At 42.2% G+C, this 21,490-nt stretch overlaps 1 protein-coding gene across 3 annotated transcripts in view; it reads left to right on the top strand.

Annotated features, from left to right (window-relative positions):
• Positions 1 to 21,490, top strand: part of PIGN (phosphatidylinositol glycan anchor biosynthesis class N) — a 385,079-nt gene that overhangs the window by 337,959 nt on the left and 25,630 nt on the right. For 2 of the 3 annotated variants that reach the window (XM_068236754.1, XM_068236753.1), the window contains exons 28-29: positions 11,478 to 11,528; positions 14,787 to 14,839. In XM_068236754.1, coding sequence (XP_068092855.1) covers positions 11,478 to 11,528; positions 14,787 to 14,839 — 104 coding nt within the window. The remainder of the gene's footprint in view (positions 1 to 11,477; positions 11,529 to 14,786; positions 14,840 to 21,490) is intronic. The other variant, XM_068236755.1, reaches the window with a different exon arrangement.

Raw genomic sequence — 21,490 nt, 5'->3', positions numbered from 1 at the left:
TCCCTCCTCCCCTCTGCCTCTGAAATCTCTGGCTAGTAACCTCCTTCTCCTTCTGCCCAGACTGAGCTCTCATAAGCCCTTGCTACATGAGTGTCAGAGTGCCAAAGCACTGGAGAAGTTGTGGGCGAGGCTTGTATAAAAGTATTAAAGAAAAAAGTATTTGGCTTGAGGTATGCCCTATAAACTATATGAAAGGAACACAATTATGCAATGAGTAAAAGTTTATCTCGGATCCACTTAAAAGACCAGAGACTTTTTGGTTAAGAGACGGGGCTCTCCAATGTCAAGCCGCACAGACCCGTCTTTCTCCCTATGTTTGCCACTCTCCTGTCGCTGCAGCCCACTCTCTCTGCTGTCAGTATGACGGCACAGCTCCCTAAGCCGGCCAGGAGCAAATTTCATTTGCTCCTGACCCTGTGATCACTGTGAGCCAATCACAACCAATTAAATTGGCTCCTGACCGCCTTACAAAGCTCTGCTGTCATACCAACAGCAGCGCAAGTGGGCTGCAGGGATGGGAAAGCGGTGTGGATGGTGGTATCGAGGAGCGTGGTAATTGAAATCTATGCCCTGGCAGGGATAACAGGTCCTAAACATGACGTAGATTTCAATTACCAAGGTCTAAGCGGTTAAAATGAAATACATTTGGCAGCCTCCATATTCCTTTCACGCTTTCCCAGTGGGAATATCATTTTATCATGGCTCTAAAGCAGTGCAATTTGATCTTACTTTCACTTTCAGAAATGCTTATGTGATTGGAAATTGGACTATAAATATATATTTTTTTAATTCAAATTGACTCATACAACACTGATACATGTTAAGTTCAGATTTATAGCAAAAGTGGAATTTCCCTTTAAAGCCATGCTAATAAAAAAAAAATGAACAAAACCAATCCTAATAGCAGTCAGCTTGAGAAGTGAATACATACTATATGAAAGAGCACATTGGTGGACAGAATACATATTTCATGGGCCAATTCAAATGTGCTTGGCAGGCTTAGTACAGCTCAGTTCCTCTTCTCTCTAGATTCAGCTGGTGGGCAGGTCAAAGGGGTCAGTCTTTTCAAAGCTGATATTCCAGTTAGATGCTGCACAGTTAAGCCACCAGATTTAGGTTTTTTTTTTCAAATTCAAACATTCAGAATGACTTTGTCTTTGCACTCTGACAGTTGTGTTGGGCTGGTAACACTTTACAAAGTTCCCTGTAAAGTTATCAATAGATATGATGCTTTGATCAGCTGCAATAGCCAGTTGTTTTAGCTGAACTTGCTGCCTTCATTATTTTTTGTTTGTTTAGTAAATGGTACAAAAAATGATTCAGTGCATGGCATAGTTCTAGTTACTGTCACACATACATTGTTTTCATGGGAAATGTCAACTTGATTAGACGTCTGCTGTACATGTTGGGAAGCAGCTGCTCTGCCTGAAAGTTACTTAGGAGCACTGGCACCATGCTATGCCTCAAGGAGGGTCATTCCTCCTTTCTGTTCCATTTAATGTGTAATCCTATTTCTTCCCTAGTCTTTCAGGGGAGATGCGAAGTCATTCACATCATGTTGTCTGATCTCTTGCCTGGGAAGCAATGTGTTTATGTGCTAGTTTATATTTGTGCAGAGTCTTTGGTGCTGCATAGAGATTAGTGAGTGGCTTACTTAAACTGCAATATGCAGGTGCTGCAGCAAGGAATGACTGTTTGGGTAAGTAGGTTAGTTTAGGGGCACAGTTATTTAAAGTTCACTTTTCACTAGAAAGCTAAGGAGGCTGCCTTCTTGACTTTCTTCTAGAAAATGCTAGTTTACATTGCTTTCCTAGTAACTGTACAGGTATGCAGGTAGAAATGGCAAGTCCTGATGAGCTTTATGATTGTTCCAGGTGAATGATTCTGAATGTATTATAACCAAAGGATCAGCATTACAGCAGCCAGGAAGAGGATAGTTTTTTTCAGCAGGATGCTTAGAGAGAAGCCACCATAGCTCTGTAATGAAAGGTGTACTTTAAAGTTTATTTCCTATCACAGAAATGACTGTACAGCTTCGGTGTTTTCAGGCTGAGATCCAAAAATTTATCACTATTGCCCGGTATTATTTGTAGTCCTGTAATAATTTTCATTGGCCAAAACTATAGGTGTAAAACCTCTGTATTAATATGGCATCTTGCATTGCCTGACTTTAATTTCTATACAAATGCTTGAGACATAGTCACATCTGACTGTGCTATCTCCATTACCTGTTGTTATCTCTTGTTAGTGCATTTATGTATTGGCAACCTGAATGGTCCAGACAGCTTCTCCATATCTCCACACTAGTTCTATAATGCTGTGATCTTAAACAATCCACAATCAGGGAAACAGAACAAGGGCACTTCCAGAGAATTGTGTTGCTGGGTTGAGTTATGGTCAACTAATGGTAAATTTGAGGCACAAATAAATGTATTTATATTGTGTGTTTTCTTCAGATAATTCTCTGCTTAAATACTATTTAGAGGGCATGGGAGGAGAGCTGGAATAACTTTCGGTAATTGTCTATACACCTTAAGGATATTTACTAGTAGTAAGATTTGTGCCAGTGATCACTTAGTTCGTGGTTAGGCACCACAATGACAAGTTCATTTTAGCATATTCAGAGTCAGGATTACTGAAATGTTAGGGTTAGTGTTAGGCAGACTTTGGGGGTTAGTGTTATATTGTATTAGCTGATTTTAAAGTTTGAGGGTCAGTCATACTATCCCAGAAAAACAACAACACATATATAAGTAGATAAATACCTGTTCTACCTACATTGATTTAGCTTCTATTCCCCTTTTCCGCCTCGTGTCAAACAATCTCCCTGAACTGAGCCAATCAGCGATGAGCAGGAATGTGGGATGGGAAGAAGGGGAGATATCAAGGCTTTTTTTTTTAGCTTCCCTCTCTCCAGAAATAAATGAGAAAAGAAAAAAAGGGGGGAGGGAGGGGACATAGAAGATTAATTACAGCAGACACATTTATGATTACATTGGAATGCTTGCAATGCACGATCAATTATGTAGACTATTCAATAAATACATAGTAGTGGGTAATTGGGATTGGATTTTATGGCTGTCAATCCCTCTTTAAGGGGCTACAAATGTATTATTGGAAAGACCAACCATAGGTTGCAGCTTTATAATGTTGGCATGTCTGCACGGATATTGATTGGGAACTAAGATATCATTGTTGAAAAACACATATTTCCATATAATGCCCACCAGTTCAAGGTTCCCTTATGATATTAGCGTTGTTTTTTTTTTTTTGTTTGTTTTTTTAAAAACTGCAAATTCTATTCCATTTGGAACTCTTAAGTGGTGATCACCGAGGTGTGGATTTGGGAAAGGCAGAATTAGATCATTCAGGAACCTCTTGCTGCCAATAATGAGGCACAACCTGAGACATTATTTTTGAGAGGGGTTATACTCTGAAAACTGACATTTCTGTAAATATTCTTAGGCACATAAACAAATATTTGAAAGCATTCCTTGTGTGTAAAAACATTTATTTTCACTGCAGACAGCAGTACAGGCGTGCTTATCTCTGAATCGTCTGCAAATATAATAATTGCTGGCAATAATCTCTCTCTGCCTGTGTCTTCAGTCTGCCCCCTCCTTTTCTGCTAAAGTGACTCAGCTGTTGCAAGGGGTGATGTCTCTATTCAGCAGAGGGAGGAAGCCGACTTTAAGACTGGGCAGAGAGTGTCCCCTGGTCGGCAATGATTACTTTTGCTGATTAGCCAGAGATGAACAAGCCTGTACTGCTCTCTGCAGTGAAAGTAAACAGGGAATGCTTTCCAATGTTCTTTCATGTACTTAAGAGTAGTTACTGAAATTTTAGTTTTGGGACTTTAATCCCTCTTTAAAGAAAACCTGAAGTGAAAATAAACTTATGAGATAAAGAATTGTATGTGTAGTACAGCTTAGGAATAGGACATTAGTAGCAAAGAAAAGAGTGTCCTATTGTTTTCCAGTACAGGAAGAGTTAAGAAACTTCTGTTGTTATCTATGCAAAATCGCTTCTCTGAGCTCTTACACCCAACTTGGGCTGAAGACAGGTCAGTTTTCTGAGGCACTTTAGCAACCAAGAAACAGTGAGAGACAAGGTTGAGATATGGTTTAACTGCAGGAAAGGTCAAAGGACCAGTAGCTCTGCTCTGTTTTATAGTTTAAAATACAGAGTGTTGTTTGTAAACTGCAAACATGACAGAATGATCCAATGTTACAAAAAAAAGCTATATAACTGAAAATAAAAAGAAGAGACTTTTTTTCTTTGCCACTAATGTTCTATTCATTATCCATACTACACATACTGTTCATTATATCATAACATTTTTTTCGCTTCAGGTTTGCTTTAACATCCCTGGCATTCAGATTCTTCTGGATTTCTGTGCAAAAAGTGATCCAATTAATTTTCACAACCCTTTTTCTGTAACTTATAAAATGTGTCATGCAAGGGTCTAGTATACATTATGAGAATAATAAAAGTTTGAAAACAAAATCAAATTTACATTCATTCATTTCCAAGCTGCAGCTGCTCAACTTGCAGGAATGCGTATGTAAAGGTAGCCATACATTTAGCGATGATGGGCAGATTTCACCAAGAGACAAATCTCTCTCTGATAGAATCTGATTAGAGAGAGATCTGTCGGCGGCTCAACATGAAATCTCTGAGGAATCGTCCGCGTCCGTTGCCTCGCTGGTGCTTCCCTAGTGTATAAATATAAAGCAGAAAACCGAGAGCCCAATATGGTGTAGTATGTATTGAATCAGGGAGGATAATTGAGATGCAAGTAGTATACTTACAAACCAGGGTTACCGCTCAGGCAACCACTGTAAAGGCAGGTAGGGAGATTAAGCCTGTCCCTACTCAGAACTAAGATGTCGCTCTCTGTAGAAAGTAGAAAAGAGGGTGAACCACCCTTCCACCTCGGGTGGATAGACTTGACGTAAAGGTGTACAGAGGCGCCAACATAGTAAAATGTGCTAAAACCTTTAAAATATTCAAGTGGCGGCGGTGGACCTGCCACTCAGAAACAGACACGATGCTGTTGCTTGTGATGCAGAACAATTTATTCACATACTCCTATAAAATACTGCTACGCGTTTCAGCTTTTCAGAGGTGCCAAGCTGTTATTGGACCAAAAGCTGTGATACTCCGTTTTGTTGATTGCCTGATGAAGCGGGATTGTGCCCGTGAAACGCGTAGCAGTATTTTATAGGAGTATGTGAATAAATTGTTCTGCATCACAAGCAACAGCATCGTGTCTGTTTCTGAGTGGCAGGTCCACCGCCGCCACTTGAATATTTTAAAAGTTTTAGCACATTTTACTCTGTTGGCGCCTCTGTACACCTTTACGCCTAGTGTATGAATGTTCAGTATAATGTGTGTGCATTTATACATTACCTGTCCTGTGTCGCCCACAGTGAGGTGCTCATACATCTTCGGAATGCCCTTGCAGGTTATTGTATTGCATTCAATAAAAAAATAAATAAATAATAATTTACCGCCAAATGTTGATGACGGTACGTGACCCTGGCATCATCAACACCGATCGCCAGGGAAGATGCCACTATTAGAGGATGGATCAGCACACCAATGGTGAGTATGAGTGCCCCAGTATAGGTGCTACAGTACAAGTTAGCAAGTATTAGTGCCACAGTACAGGATAGTTAGTATAAGTGGTACAGTACAGGATAGTTAGTATAGGTGCCACAGTACAAGATATCTAGTATAGGTGCAATAGTACAGGATAGCTAATGTAGGTGCCACAGTGCAGGATAGCTAGTATGAGTGCCACAGTGCAGTATAGCTAGTATGGATGCCACAGTGCAGGATAGCTAGTATGGGTGCCACAGTACAGGATCCCCCAGCAGCAGCTCTCCCCACTCTCTCCTTTCCTCCTCCCCCCTGCAGTGATCACTCCTCTCCCTCTCCTCTAGTCTCCCTCCCTCCCTCTTCAGCCATAGTGGGCGGGAAGCAGTTACTGATACTCACCATGCCTCTCACCTGCGCAGATCCAATCACCAGATCCGATCCTCTCTGTCTACAGTACCCCCCGGGTGGGCACTGGCTGCCCGCCCGCTATGGCTGCAGAGAGAGGGAGGCTAGGGGAGAGGAGCTATAGAAAGGAGGGGTGTGGGGTAATGGCTCCAGGGGGGGAAATCACCAAGTTGAGACACCAAAACTGGTGCTCCTATAGCTAGCTTACATGTTATAGCACACATGTAGCTAGCTAACTTGTTGGGGGGAGACATAGTGCACTAGAAAACCCCCTGAGCGACATGCCGACACTGTGTCAGGCATACGGCTTTCAGCAAAATGTACTTGCCCAACACAGTGTCGGGCATACCGCTCAGGAGGTTAAAGCTAGAACAGGTTAATTAAATATTGTTTGTTTGGTTTTTTACTTAAAATATGATTGTTCTTCTAGATTTAATAATACAGTGTTAAGTGGAAATAATTTCCTTCCATGAAAAGTATTTTATTGCATGTTTAAAAAATAATCTTCTCTTTAAATCAGTGCGACAGCAAGTAAACGTCTATCAGGAGTCAGGACAACTGATCCCATCATTTTATTTGCCAGTAAAGCCTTTTTTACCCATGCTGATTATATATACAGTACTTTTCATATGGATGCTTTTCTTAAAATGCCGCTCTTTGCCTGGTAGGAGGTGAATAGCTTGTATAAAGCTTTAAAAAAATACTAGGTTTTTTTTTTAGGTGGATTCATCATTTTCTAGTGTAATTTCCTCTACAGCCTCACACTAAGCTAAGGTAATTCTGGCATTAGCATAACTATAATCTACAGCGGGCACATTTAAGAAGAATTACTTATCTTTGAGACTTTTATGACTTGGTAATTGATAGGGCATGAAAACCCTGCATGCCGTGGATAAGATTCCAGCTTTTGGAATATGATAATTTAGAGCAGACTGTTCATTTAAACAGCTTAAATGCATTGCCCTGTGGCATCCATCAGGGATTTATTTCAGTAGAATCACTGAGCATTTTCTTCCAGGAAGAAGCTTTGTGTAAACTACCTAACAAATATCTCAAAGCCAAACTATCTGCAATATCATTATATTTAAACTGGCCTCGAAAATAACCCGCTGCTCGATAAACATTTTCCTGTTAGTAGTTTCAAAATTATATCAAAATAATATTGATACTTTTTACAGATGGAGATGCTTGATATTGTCCTGGGGTTAAATACAGACATACCTCCACAGAAAGATGGTGCTAGGTGGATTGACTTACAGTGCTAATCTGATGAAAAATAACATACAGCTTTGAGCTAGTGGGGTGCTTTCTGTGGTACATTGCAGTGATAACCAACGTCATACATACAAATCGTTGGGTTGGGTTAGAAAATCATATGGGACACGCCTCCCTCCACTTGTGTGTGTAAGTGTAAGGGCATTTCATGTACTGACTTTTATGCCTATGATGATTTTTTTCAATTAGTTTACCATTTTCCTTATGTGAAAATCATATTGTTAGGAAGCCTGCAGCACCATTGGCTGGTGATACTGTGCCTTGGAGACTGTTAACATGCATTTTTTGGGGTCCTATGTGGATTTTTTTTTTTCCATATTGGCAGCCTTATTAGAAATTGCCTATTCTACCATACAGATATAGGCGACAGCTCCTGGTGGACTAAGTAGCTGGGGATTGCACGCGCATCCGCCAGCACTAGGCTCCGCCCACCCGTGACGTCAACCCGCCGGCTGTTTAGAGGCGCCGGCGGGTTGTTAACTCCCGATCTGCCGCATAGTAAGCGTATAATATGCTTTGTAATGTATACAAAGGGTATTATACAGGCTGCCTCCTGCCCTGGCGGTCCCCGTGATCGAGGGACCACCAGGGCAGGAGACAGCCCCCATAGTAAGCACAACACACACTGATCCTGCCCCCTGATCACCCACAGCACCCCTCAGACCCCCCCTGATCACCCCCTCAGACCACTGTTTGCACCCAATCACCAACCTAATCACCCATCAATCACCCCCTGTCACTATCTGTCAACGCTATGTTTTAGATCAGGTCCTAAACTGCCCCCTCGGGGCTCCTGATCACCCCCACACCCTCAGATCCTCCCCAGACCCCCCCACCTGTGTACTGTATACAGCTATTCTCCCCTGTAATCACCCACTGATCACCTGTCAGTCACCCTACAATCACCCCCTGTAACCACCTGTCTCTGCCACCCATCAGATCAGACCCTAACCTGCCCCTTGCGGACACCTGATCACCCGCCCACACCCTCAGATCGCCCGCAGACCCGCCCTCAGATCACCTCCCAAGTGTTTTGTTTACATCTGTTCTCCCCTATAATCACCCACTGATCACCCATCAATCACCCCCTGTCACCACCTGTCACTGCTACCCATCAGATCAGACCCTAATCTGCCCCTTGCGGGCACCCAATTACCCGCCCACACCCTCAGATTGCCCTCAGACACACACCCCCCCCCGATAACCTCACTATTGCATTGCTTGCATCTATTCTCCCCTCTAATCCCACCCTGACCACCTATCAATCACCCCGTCACCCCCTGTCACCACCTGTCACTGCTACCCATCAGATCAGACCCCAATCTGCCCCTTGCAGGCACCCAAACACCCGCCCACACCCTCAGTTTACCCGCAGACCCCCCACCCTTATCACCTCCCCAGTGCATTATTTACATCTGTTCTCCCCTCTAATCACCCACTGATCACCCATCAATCACCCATAAATCACCCCCTGTCACCACCTGTCACTGCTACCCATCATACCCATCAGATCAGACCCTCATCTGCCCCTTGCGGGCTCCCAATCTCCCGCCCACACCCTCAGATCGCCCTCAGACCCCCCCTGATCACCTCACCAGTGCAATGCTTGCATCTTTTCTCCCCTCTAATCACACCCTGATCACCTATCAATCACCCTGTCACCACCTCTCAATGCTACCCATCAGATCAGACCCTAATCTGCCCCCTGCGCGCACCCAAACGCCCGCCCACACCCTCAGATTGCCCTCAGACCCCCCCGATCACCTCCCAAGTGCATTATTTACATCTGTTCTCCCCTCTAATCACCCACTGATCACCCATCAATCACCCCCTGTCACCACCTGTCACTGCTACCCATCATATCAGACCATAATCTGCCCCTTGCGGGCACCCAATTACCCGCCCACACCCTCAGATTGTCCTCAGACCCCCCCCCCCATCGATTCCCCCCTCTAATCACACCCTGAGACACTCATTAATCACCTCCTGTCACCCCCTAGCACTCCTATCCATCAGATCAGGCCCTATTTTGCCCCGTGTGGGCTCCTCATCACTCGGCCAAACCCTCAGATCCCCCTCAGACCACCTTTCGATCACCTCCCCAGTGCATTGATTGCATCTATTCTCCCCTCTAATCACCCCCTGAGACACACATCAATCACCTCCTGTCACCCCCTAGCACTCCTATCCATCAGATCAGGCCCTAATCTGCCTCCTGCGAGCTTCTAATCACCCGGCCAAACCCTCATTCGCCCCACTGCAGTGTCAGACATTTTTTTTTCTGGTCACTGCTGGTCTCTACGACTTAATTGTGGCTGAGACCAACCGTTATGCCGCACAATACGCAACTGCCAATCCAAGAAGCTACCATGCCCAGCCTTTTCGGTGGAAACCACTCCAAGTTTCCAAACGTAGCATTTTTGAGGGCCTTCTCCTTAACATGGGTCTAGTCAAAAATAATGTATTGTGGTCTTATTGGTCAACGCACCCAATACACCACATGCCCATGTTCTCTGCTGCCATGTCCAGGTCACGATTTGAGAACATCCTGCGCTTCCTGCACTTCAGTGCACTTCAGTGCCAATACAACCTGTCATCTAAGAGGCCACCCTGCTTATGACCGGTTCCAAAAAATTTGGCCCCTCATATACCACCTGTCATCAAAATTTGCAGATGCTTATACCCCTGAACAGTCATTTTGAGGCATTTGGTTTCCAGACTACTCCTTATGGTTTTGGGCCCCTAAAGTGCCAGGGCGGTATAGGAACCCCACAAGTGACCCCATTTTAGAAAGAAGACACCCCAAGGTATTCCGTTAGGTGTATGGTGAGTTCATAGAAGATTCTATTTTTTTGTCACAAGTTAGTGGAAAATGACACTTTGTGAAAAAAAGCAATAAAAATCAATTTCCGCTAATTTGTGACAAAAAATAAAATCTTCTATGAACTCACATTACACCTAATGGAATACCTTGGGGTGTCTTCTTTCTAAAATGGGGTCACTTGTCAGGTTCCTTTACTTCCCTGGCATTTTAGCGGCCCTAAACTGTGTAGTTCCTTTACTTCCCTGGCATTTTAGCGGCCCTAAACCGAGTAGTCTAGAAACCAAATGCCTTAAAATGACCTGTGAAATCCTAAAGGTACTCATAGGACTTTGGGCCCCTTAGAGCACCTAGGCTGCAAAAAAAGTGTCACATGTGGTATCGTCGTACTCAGGAGAAGTAGTATAATGTGTTTTGGGGTGTATTTTTACACATACCCATGCTGGGTGGGAGAAATATCTCTGTAAATGGACAATTGTGTGTAAAAAAAAATCAAAAAATTGTCAGTACCTTTAGGATTTCACAGGTCATTTTGAGGCATTTGGTTTCTAGACTACTCCTCACAGTTTAGGGCCCCTAAAATGCCAGGGCAGTATAGGAACCCCACAAGTGACCCCATTTTAGAAAGAAGACACCCCAAGGTATTCTGTTAGGTGTATGGTGAGTTCATAGAAGATTTTATTTTTTTGTCACAAGTTAGTGGAAAATGACAGTTTGTGAAAAAAAAACCTATAAAATATAATTTCTGCTAACTTGTGACAAAAAATAAAATCTTCTATTAACTCACCATACTCCTAACGGAGTACTACCCTACCTTCGGGTGTCTTCTTTCTAAAAAAGCAGAAATTTTTATTTTTTGTCACAAAGTGTCATTTTCCGCTAACTTGTGACAAAAAACAAAATCTTCTATGGACTCACCATGCCTCTTAGTGAATACTTTGGGATGTCTTCTTTCCAAAATGGGGTCATTTGGGGGGTATTTATACTATCCTGAAATTCTAGCACCTCATGAAACATGACAGGTGCTCAGAAAATGGGCAAATTCACTTTTTGCACCATAGTTTGTAAACGCTATAACTTTTACCCAAACCAATAAATATACACTTATTGGATTTTTTTTTATCAAAGACCTGTAGCACAATAAATTTGGACACAAATGTATATAGAAATTTTACTTTATTTGAAAAATGTCAGCACAGAAAGTTAAAAAAAAATTTTTTTTGACAAAATTCATGGTTTTTTTTGATGAATATAGTAAAAACTAAAAATCACAGCAGCAATCAAATAGCACCAAAAGAAAGCTGTAGAACAAGTCAAAAAGAAAACAATTTTGTCTAGCACTATCTATCTAACTACAAGACTGTATTTTCAGATGTTCTTTCGTTGGTGCACTATGGAGCAGCTTCTCTTCTGGGTGGAACCAGTAAGTAGCATGCAAAGAGAAAAAAAACGAAAAGCGCTCCTATAGTGCATTAAACTTTTAATCAATAAAAATGCAATATACAAATTGCACTTACAAGATTGGTGTCTTTAAGTCAGCGTGTTTATAGGCCACCCAACGATCAACTCCTCTGCCACAGTCTGGCCAGGACAAGCGGCCGCTGAGATGGATCTGCGCTGTGCGCGCTGTAGCGTGGAGGGGATGAGGGGGCGTGCCCATCACACGAGTGAGCCTCTACATCACTACCGATTTCGGCGTTCCACGCCTTCTTCAGGTCCTGAAGAAGGCGTGGAATGTACGAAACCGGTAGTGATGTAGAGGCTCACTCGTGCGACGGGCACGCCCCCTCATCCCCTCCACGCTACAGCGCGCACAGAGCAGATCCATCTCAGCAGCCGCTTGTCCTGGCCAGACAGCGGCAGAGGAGTTGATCGTTGGGTGGCCTATAAACACGCTGACTCAAAGACACCAATCTTGTAAGTGCAATTTGTATATTGTGTTTTTATTGATTAAAAGTTTAATGCACTATAGGAGCGCTTTTCATTTTTTTTCTCTAAAAGAAAGCTGTATTAGTGACAAAGAAAAGGAGGTAAAATTCATTTAGGTGGTAGGTTGTATCACCGAGCAATAAACCGTTAAAGCTGCAGTGGTCTGAATGGAAAAAAAGTGTCTGGTCCTTAAGGGGTTTTAAGACTGCAGTCCTTAAGTGATTAAATCAAGATTTGACTATACTCATTGAGCTAGATAAAGCCTTAATTTTTTTCCAGCATTCATCGTCTGTGCCTGTCTACAATTTTGGACAGTGTCTTGTGACCCATAGTTGATTGTATGCCTTCAGTTGCACTTCCAAGCATTGGAATACTCCAGGGATAGTTATTTTTTATGTTGACCTATTCAAAAGTATTACAACTGATCAAAGGTGGAAGCCAATTAGCTTGTAAGCTTCACCTGATTGACTCAACAAGTACAACCAGGGCCGGCCCGCTCATGAGGCGGGGTGAAACGTTTGCCTCAGGTGGCAAACTTCTAGGGGTGGCACCCAACCGTCCATGGGTGCGGGGGGGGGGGGGGTAGCCGCCGAGCTGGAGGGGTAGCGGGCAGGACGGGGGTATTGGGCCTAGCGGTGGGGGGGGGGTCGGACCCCCCCCTCCCTCGCCTGGGTCCCCCGATCTGCGCTCCCCTCCAGCTGTAATAGGAAGCAGTCGATGCCCAATCGTAAGAGGCACGGGCAGGGAGCACTCACTTTATCCGCGTTCCAGCGTGCGCTCCACTCACTGACGTCACTTCCTGCATCGCCGTCCACTTACAATACAGGAAGTCCGACCCCCCCTCCCCACCGCTAGGCCCAATACCCCGTCCTGCCCGCTACCCTTCCGACTCGGTGGCCCCACGGGGGGGGGGGGGGGATGAGTTTGGGCGGCATGGCAATTTTTTTTTATAAATTTGCCTCAGGCAGCAAAAAGTCTAGGGCCCGCCCTGAGTACAACAAGTATGGTACATATATTGGAATGCTGTTGGAGATATGAGTAGTATGAGTAGTTAAGGCATACTTTATTACATGTTTTGTGAGAATGTCTAGCAATTCTAAAGCATTGGACACTGGTAAGGAGGTAGGTAAGCAAAAATAATATTGAGAAGCTACAATGGAAACCTGAAATATCCCGTCTATACCATTGAACAATACAAGAGATCTCAAATATAGTTTTACTCTAGGGTGCAAAGTTGTTCATCCTGGTATGATGAAAATGATCCCCAATCTCTTTAGATGTAGAATAAATACAGGCTAGAATGCACAAGTGTATAGTTACATAGGTTATGTGGGTAGATTTCAAGCCAGAGGGTTTATATAAAAGTGGTTGGAAGTTTAAGAGAAAGAGAAAACTTTTTCAAATAGGCTTTCAGAAAAGTCATACTTTCAGAGCTTGGAGATGTACTGGAGTAAGCTGAGAGGGTTTTCCAGGAAATAAAGAATAAATAAAAAGGTAAACACATACAAAATGAATAGGATTCTTTAAAAATTAACTTACATTTTTTTAATCTCTTCCTCTTCCTCTCCTTTTCTATTTTTTTTTCCTAATCCCCTTATCCCTACCTCCAGGCGTGATCAGATTAGATAAACAGCAGTATACAACTAAGACTTTGTTTAATGCTGAGAGGCTAAATGTACTTAGTACTAAGAAATATAGCCAAGGCTAACTGTGAGCAATTCACTGCTCTGAGTTGTTTAGATATTTCTTGCAGAGCTTAAAATGTTCACAAGCTAAGAACTAGAAGCTGTAAATCAGACATTTGATGACATATGTTATAAGGCTGTAATAATGTTACTTGAATGAAGGTTTATTACAAGTTGATTTATAAATTCTGTAAAATTACTTGATAAAAAAATGTGTGAAAGAAAGCAATACCAGAACACTGACTTCCACCCCTGTTTCATTAGATCTATCCAACACACCCCTGCTGTTAGTTTATATTTGATGAGAATGAATTCTTCATATAGGGAATCTTAAGAATTTCCCAAGACTTAACCTCTTTCATATTCTCTCCAATTTTCCTTTCCTTTGTTGAAGGCAATAAGTATCTTGGTTCAATCAATAAAGCTTGTTTTGAAGTGGGGGTGGGGGAATAGAAGTAATAATTTCACATCTTCTGAATACAATGCCTTTAAGCCACCAGTAAGGAAGAAAATACTCTAAATAATTTTGAGGGGGACATTATGTTGGATGAGCTACATAAGAGGCACTTTAAATGGGGAGACTATATCGGGGGTCATTATATAGGGAATCACAGTAGGATGAAACTATAAAGTACAGTTTAGCCATTTAACCACATCCACCTTTTGAGGCCATGTCCCAAAATGTAAAATAAACAGTTAATTCCTTTATTAACATCCACTTCCCCATTTTTACATTTTTTTTTTATTAGTAGGAGGAGATAGTTCTATCCTCATCAAATATTGTCACTACACCATATACCAGCAACATAATTCAAGTGGTATAAATGGGATAAATATCTGAATACAATTTATTTTTTACTACTTTGTAGATAATTATGTATATGGTATCATGTAATGTTATATATATCTCACTTTGGTGTCTTATGTAGCGATAAAGTTTTTGCTGACTTAACTGGGACATATCTGAAATTTCATAATTGCTCTCTTCCATAACATTAAACACAACCACTGGTTAAGGTTGCCAGACGTGAAAGGTGCTGATAATTTGTTTTTATTCTCTTTTGCAGCACTTTTTCTTCCTGGTAAAAGATTATGGGAGTTGGTTGGACATTGGAACAAGGTACCATTTCAAAGATATTCCTATGACTAGAGAAAATGGAACTGGAGCAAAAATTCTGTAAAGTTCAAACATTTAGATGTTACCTTATTTTTATCTATTAAATTGATTGGGGCTCCTAAAGAAATGAAAGTACACAACTTTGTTTACTTATGTGTACTCCTGAAGTATCCATGGTGGAAGTAACCTTCTCTGTCCTATTCAGGTTGTGTTCAAAGGGAAGCATAATTGATATACCTTACAGATTATCTAAGAAAGTGGTCTGTGAAGGCCTAAGGGTGTAAACCCATAGTCACGGATGTATTTCTCCAAGGACCATGTTGGCCATGACCTTGTGGGGAATGCTACGCATTTTGTGGTGCATAGGAAAGAGTAGATGTTGCCATGGAATATGAAGGAGGGGCTGCTTGTAGAGGGACATTATGGCAAATAAAATGGAGGCTTCTGTACTTGGAAGGGATGAGCTGATATACAGTGAATGGAGGTGTGCTGTCCATGAATGTGGGGTTACAAATGGAAGGGAGATGTGGCACCATTGGTCTGGGACAGGGGTCCCCAAACTTTTTCGGTCAAGGGCCGGTTCAACATACTTCAGACTGCTGGGGGGCCGGAGTATACATAAAATGTAGAAAACATTACATGGAGCCTAGGTAGTGTAAACTATTACCTGTTACCATGTGCAGCCCTAATGTCTCCCATTTCACCAAATCCGATAGTATGCCTCCCCCCCCAACACAGCATGTGTAGATAGTATGTCCTGCAACACAGAAGAGAACTCCTCCGGAGGAGAAGCAGCTATTCATGTGGTGCCAGAAGAACATCTTTGCTACAGACAGTGAAGCACACCCTGGTGACAACCTGCAGTCCTATTGGACTCATGTGGATCGCAGATATTTAAAGATGCAGTGGACCGCATCTATACAGTGATGTGAAAAACGATTTGCCCCTTCCTGATTTCTTATTCTTTTGCATGTTTGTCACACTTAAATGTTTCTGCTCATCAAAAACCGTTAACTATTAGTCAAAGATAACATAATTGAACACAAAATGCAGTTTTAAATGATGGTTTTTATTATTTAGTGAGAAAAAAAACTCAAAACCTACATGGCCCTGTGTGAAAAAGAAATTGCCCCCTGAACCTAATAACTGGTTGGGCCACCCTTAGCAGCAATAACTGCAATCAAATGTTTGCAATAACTTGCAACGAGTCTTTTACAGCGTTCTGTAGGAATTTTTTTTTTTGCAGAATTGTTGTAATTCAGCTTTATTTGAGGGTTTTCTAGCATGAACCGCCTTTTTAAGGTCATGCCACAACATCTCAATAGGATTCAGGTCAGGACTTTGACTAAGCCACTCCAAAGTCTTCATTTTGTTTTTCTTCAGCCATTCAGAGGTGGATTTGCTGGTGTGTTTTGGGTCATTGTCCTGCTGCAGCACCCAAGATCGCTTCAGCTTGAGTTGCCGAACAGATGGCCGGACATTCTCCTTCAGGATTTTTTGGTAGACCATAGAATTCATGGTTCCATCTATCACAGCAAGTCTTCCAGGTCCTGAAGCAGTAAAACAACCCCAGACCATCACACTACCACCACCATATTTTACTGTTGGTATGATGTTTTTTTGCTGAAATGCTGTGTTACTTTTACGCCAGATGTAAAGGGACACACACCTTCCAAAAAGTTCAACTTTTGTCTCGTCGGTCCACAAGGTATTTTCCCAAAAGTCTTGGCAACCATTGAGATGTTTTTTAGCAAAATTGAGACGAGCCTTAATGTTCTTTTTGCTTAAAAGTGGTTTGCGCCTTGGATATCTTCCATGCAGGCCGTTTTTGCCCAGTCTCTTTCTTAGAGAGGAGTCGTGAACACTGACCTTAATTGAGGCAAGTGAGGCCTGCAGTTCTTTAGATGTTGTCCTGGGGTCTCTTGTGGCCTCTTGGATGAGTTTTCTCTGCGCTCTTGGGGTAATTTTGGTCGGCCGGCCACTCCTGGGAAGGTTCATCACTGTTCCATGTTTTTGCCATTTGTGGATAATGGCTCTCACTGTGGTTCGCTGGAGTCCCAAATGGCTTTATAACCTTTACCAGACTGATAGATCTCAATTACTTTTGTTCTCATTTGTTTCTGAATTTCTTTGGATCTTGGCATGATGTCTAGCTTTTGAGGTGCTTTTGGTCTACACCTCTGTGTCAGATAGCTCCTATTTAAGTAATTTCTTAATTGAAACAGGCCTGGGGGTGACTACAGAAATTGAACTCAGGTGTGATAAACCACAGTTAAGTTATTTTTTAACAAGGAGGGAAATCACTTTTTCACATAGGGCCATGTAGATTTGGATTTTTTTTCTCACTAAATAATAAAAACCATCATTTAAAACTGCATTTTGTGTTCAATTATGTTATCTTTGACTAATAGTTAACGGTTTTTGATGAGCAGAAACATTTAAGTGTGACAAACATGCAAAAGAATAAGAAATCAAGAAGGGGGCAAATAGTTTTTCACATCACTGTAAGTAATAGATTTTGAGAGTGGGGGCCAGTGAAAAAGCCTGAGGGAGCCGCATTCGGCCCGCGGGCCTTAATTTGAGGACCACTGGTCTAGGGGATTAAAAGTACAAGTTTGACCGTAACCATTGTTTATATCATATTGTTAACACTGCTTTTAGCAAGAACGCATATATTATGGAAACTTTTCCAGTGATTTCTCTTAATATCCATATCTACTGGAACAGTGGTGTTAAATAATAATAATACCTTTTAGAAAGCTAAAGACATTCTGGAGATTTCTTTAAATGTTGAATTGCTAAAAAGGTGCAGTAGCCTTTAATACCCATAATTTTTTATACTGAAGGTACATGCTCTATATTTGCCAACTTTAGCTTGTGTGGAGCGGCTAAGTTTCGTTTTCGGCCGACTGCCAGTCGTCCTCCGGCAAAGCGTTCCCCGCAGTAAAGTGCGTCTGCATGACGCAAGACGCGTCATGTGGGACTCGCTTTACGACTCTTTACGGTGGGGAATGCAGAAGAAGAAGAGGACGCTGTGCCGGAGGACGACTGGCAGTCGGCCGAAAACGAAACTTAGCCGCGGAGGGAGACCAGAGGGCACCGAAGGACCGGCGCGGGCACAGGACGGCTGCAGGAGGCTTGGGGAAGCCCCAGGTAAGTGAAATTTTTTTGTGCCCACAATTAAGGTTCTCTTTAAGCCTTTACTGAAAATGTAAGGTACATATATATATATATATATATATATATATATATATATATATATATATATATATATATATATATATATTTAAATTTAAATACAAATGAATAATGGGTTTAGTAGGATAAATGAAAGCATGGTACATGTATATGAATATTTTAAAGTACCTCCCATGGTGGGCTCAGATGCTGCTCGTTGTTCTTAGGGTCCTCTAAGTATTTGACTAGACTCCTCCATCAAATACTTTCCCAGAAGTTCCCCCTAGCAACCCCGCACCTTTCAAAACTGCGCAGGTGTGAGTTCCTTACCGCACATGCACAGCAAATTTAAGCGCCTGTCCACAGGTGCTTTCTTTCACTGCTCATGTGCAGTCGAAACACGCATGCGCAGTTCAGAATCATACTGCACCACTCGGATGAAATTATCATTATTATGATTATTTTTATTTATAGAGCGCCAACATATTCCATAGCGATGTACAACGTGCAAAACATACAACAGTGGGGAGCATAGATACATGAGCAGTTCAACATACTGTAAAATCTGGGCAACCAGTGACACAAGTACCGATACATACAAATGAAGTGTAGTTTAAATTACATCACCAATACTGATTGATGTTTATTTCATAAACTAGCAGACCCAAGTCCATTTAAAAACAGGCTCTAGGACCTGTGTTTCTTGCCGCCGCATGTACTGCGTGCGCCCCCGCCACACACGCGCTCGCACGCACCTGCCGCTGGCTCACATGCCCGCCTGGCTCCCTGGCACCATCCCTGTCCTCCTGTCTCTGTGAGGCTGGGTCCATGCTGTGCACATGCGCAGTAGCAAAAAGCACGGACCCAGCTACACAGAGACAGCACACGTAGGGACACAGAGGTTTTATTATAGAGGATTGCACAGAACAGGAAACAAAAGGGGAGGTCCCTGTCCTTGCGAGCTTACAATCTAGACCACAGGCGTCAAACACAAGGTGAGTTTACAATCTACAGCACAAGTGTCAAACACAAGGCGCGCTTACAATATAGAGCACAGGTGTCAAACACAAGGTGAGCGTACAATCTACAGCACAGGTGTCAAACACAAGGTGGGCTTACAATCTACAGCACAGGTGTCAAACACAAGGCCCGGGGGGCTGAATCTGGCCCTTTACCCCATTCAATGTGGTCCTCAAGAGTTTCACATATGCATGTTTGTAAGCAGTAAAAGAAATGAGGAAATTAATTCTTGCTCTTTATTTGTATTTGTACCGACATTCTTTGACATTTCCATGGAGATGGCAGACCATTGCAGCTGTATGTACGCGCATGTATTTTTTTTGGCTTGTGGACATGTGTACCATTTTTCCTTTTTTACAAATTTTTTACTAATTTTCTGGAACAGTGACAATATGTGACAGTGTCCAGCCTTACCTTTTTTAGTGTTATCTCTAAATATTTTCATCCTCCCCATTGCCGATTGTGATTTGTCATATAGGTCTACAGTTTGCACACACTCACGGTTCACGGTACGCATTTAAAAGCATCCACCCAAAGCTGCAAGCAAGCATTCTTTTTAAACAAGACAGCAGGAAGACCACCCTCTGCACTCCAACCACATCCACGGGCCTGAGTATTCCACATTACACATGTAACGCCCAGTTTGCTGTAAGTAAAATTGTGGAATACAGGAGTATAGTAGAATACAGCACATGGTGCTGCTCTCTATTTCCGCTTTTTTTTTTTTTTTACTACAGATGACAACACGCTGCATTCTCGTCCAGTTGAGGAGCTATTCAGGTATTGCACCTGACATCTTTAGGGTGCCCACCAGAGACACACATCCCCACCGTTACATTTTAATAAGCAATGTGGCCCACAACTAAGACCGTGTTTCAGATTTTGGCCACTTATGTGATTGAGTATGACACCTGACATCCCTGATCTAGAGGAACTTCCATTGGGCTTGGGGGGAAAAAAGGGCATATGGTATGGGAGGGTCCTCAAAGACAACAAGCAGCATCTGGAGACTTTGGAGGAGGTCATCTTGCCCATCATGGGCTTCATTCAGTAATGTTTCCTCTGATTCAGGGGCAGTTAAAATGAATTTTAGTTGGAGGTTTTGTATATATAATTCCATAATGCCTATCAGATTATTTTTTTCTGTCCAGGCAGTGCTAATTTTGCTAACTGATATAAAAGATGAATTTATATGTATAAGTATTTGCTTAAAGAGTTCTCTGTAAGGACATCTGGTAAGCTTCAGCTGCTTGCCCGCTCCTCTGCGTTATCTTCACAATTTTTTTCTAGTTCCGACACTAATGTAAGGAGGTGTTAATGAATGTGCAGATCACCGGCTAATAATGGCTATCGCCCCAGCCCTAGAAGCTGCTAAATGCATGCTAATAGTATCCTGTCATCTTAGGACTTTGGCTCATTAACTTTCCCATGACTTTCACAGCGTAACTGGTGAAAGTGGGTCATGCGAACATTTAGGTGTTTCTAACTTAATAAAAGAAATGAATTCTACTACTAATAAGCAGTCTATCATCTATGCTGGCTCACACTTTCCAGAGAGCCTATTAGTGTGTACTACTTCTTTTATTTCTATGCAAAAGCTTCAAGTTCCACCAGGTCATTCCATCAAAGAAAAAGCAATACAGGATTATAAACCCAGTTGGGAAGGATCCATAGTAAATGCTTATTATTTATGCTGGTTTGACCCCCTAATTATTGTTCAGCACTGCCTAATATGTTGACATTGTATAAATAAAAGATAATAAATTATACAAGCTGCATGTAATAAGTGTCACATGAAACATTATATTACAACATGGATTCATATAGACTGGTATATCAGCAAAGGGAGAGTCTCAGGTGGTATTGAGGAAATTATCCTGTAATAAATTAAGCCCCCCATAAGGAAAATAAGCTGCACCAGTTGTATGAAAAATGGACAAAAAGTAGGGATAATAAAAATTGCACCCTGCAAAAAGAAAACACAGAGACACTAGGAGCCCAAATGGTGCAGTATGTCACAGCACCAGAAGTATGTAAAATATGCGGATGGAGTATACTCACAAAGGTGGGTTGCAGAAGGGCAACCGATCACTAGAAACAGGTGGAGATGTATTACCCCGACTCCACTCGGGTGACCAGACGGAGCTGGTAATGGTCGCATTCTTTATAAAAAGCAAACCTCACTTGACCTAAACTGGTCAAAGAGGGATGACCTCCCCTCCGAAAGGAGGGTGAAGGCACAGGATAAAGGGAAAAGAAGCTCCCAGAGAAGATAAAATGCGTTACAAACAAATACAATGAAAAAAGTAAGGTGGCTTTCCTCAATGAAGACAAATTCACGTATTAATAGACTTTTATTGTACTTGCAACGCGTTTTGTGGGTGTATACCCACTTACTCAGGCCAAATAGCAGTGCCTAATAGTGCTTGTAGCCACAAATAAGGCGTTTCTGATGAG

Source organism: Hyperolius riggenbachi, chromosome 5, assembly GCF_040937935.1.
Source record: "Hyperolius riggenbachi isolate aHypRig1 chromosome 5, aHypRig1.pri, whole genome shotgun sequence".
Taxonomy (NCBI): domain Eukaryota; kingdom Metazoa; phylum Chordata; class Amphibia; order Anura; family Hyperoliidae; genus Hyperolius; species Hyperolius riggenbachi.
The sequence above is the reverse complement of the archived record's forward strand: the minus strand, read 5'-3'. Positions and strand labels throughout refer to the sequence as shown.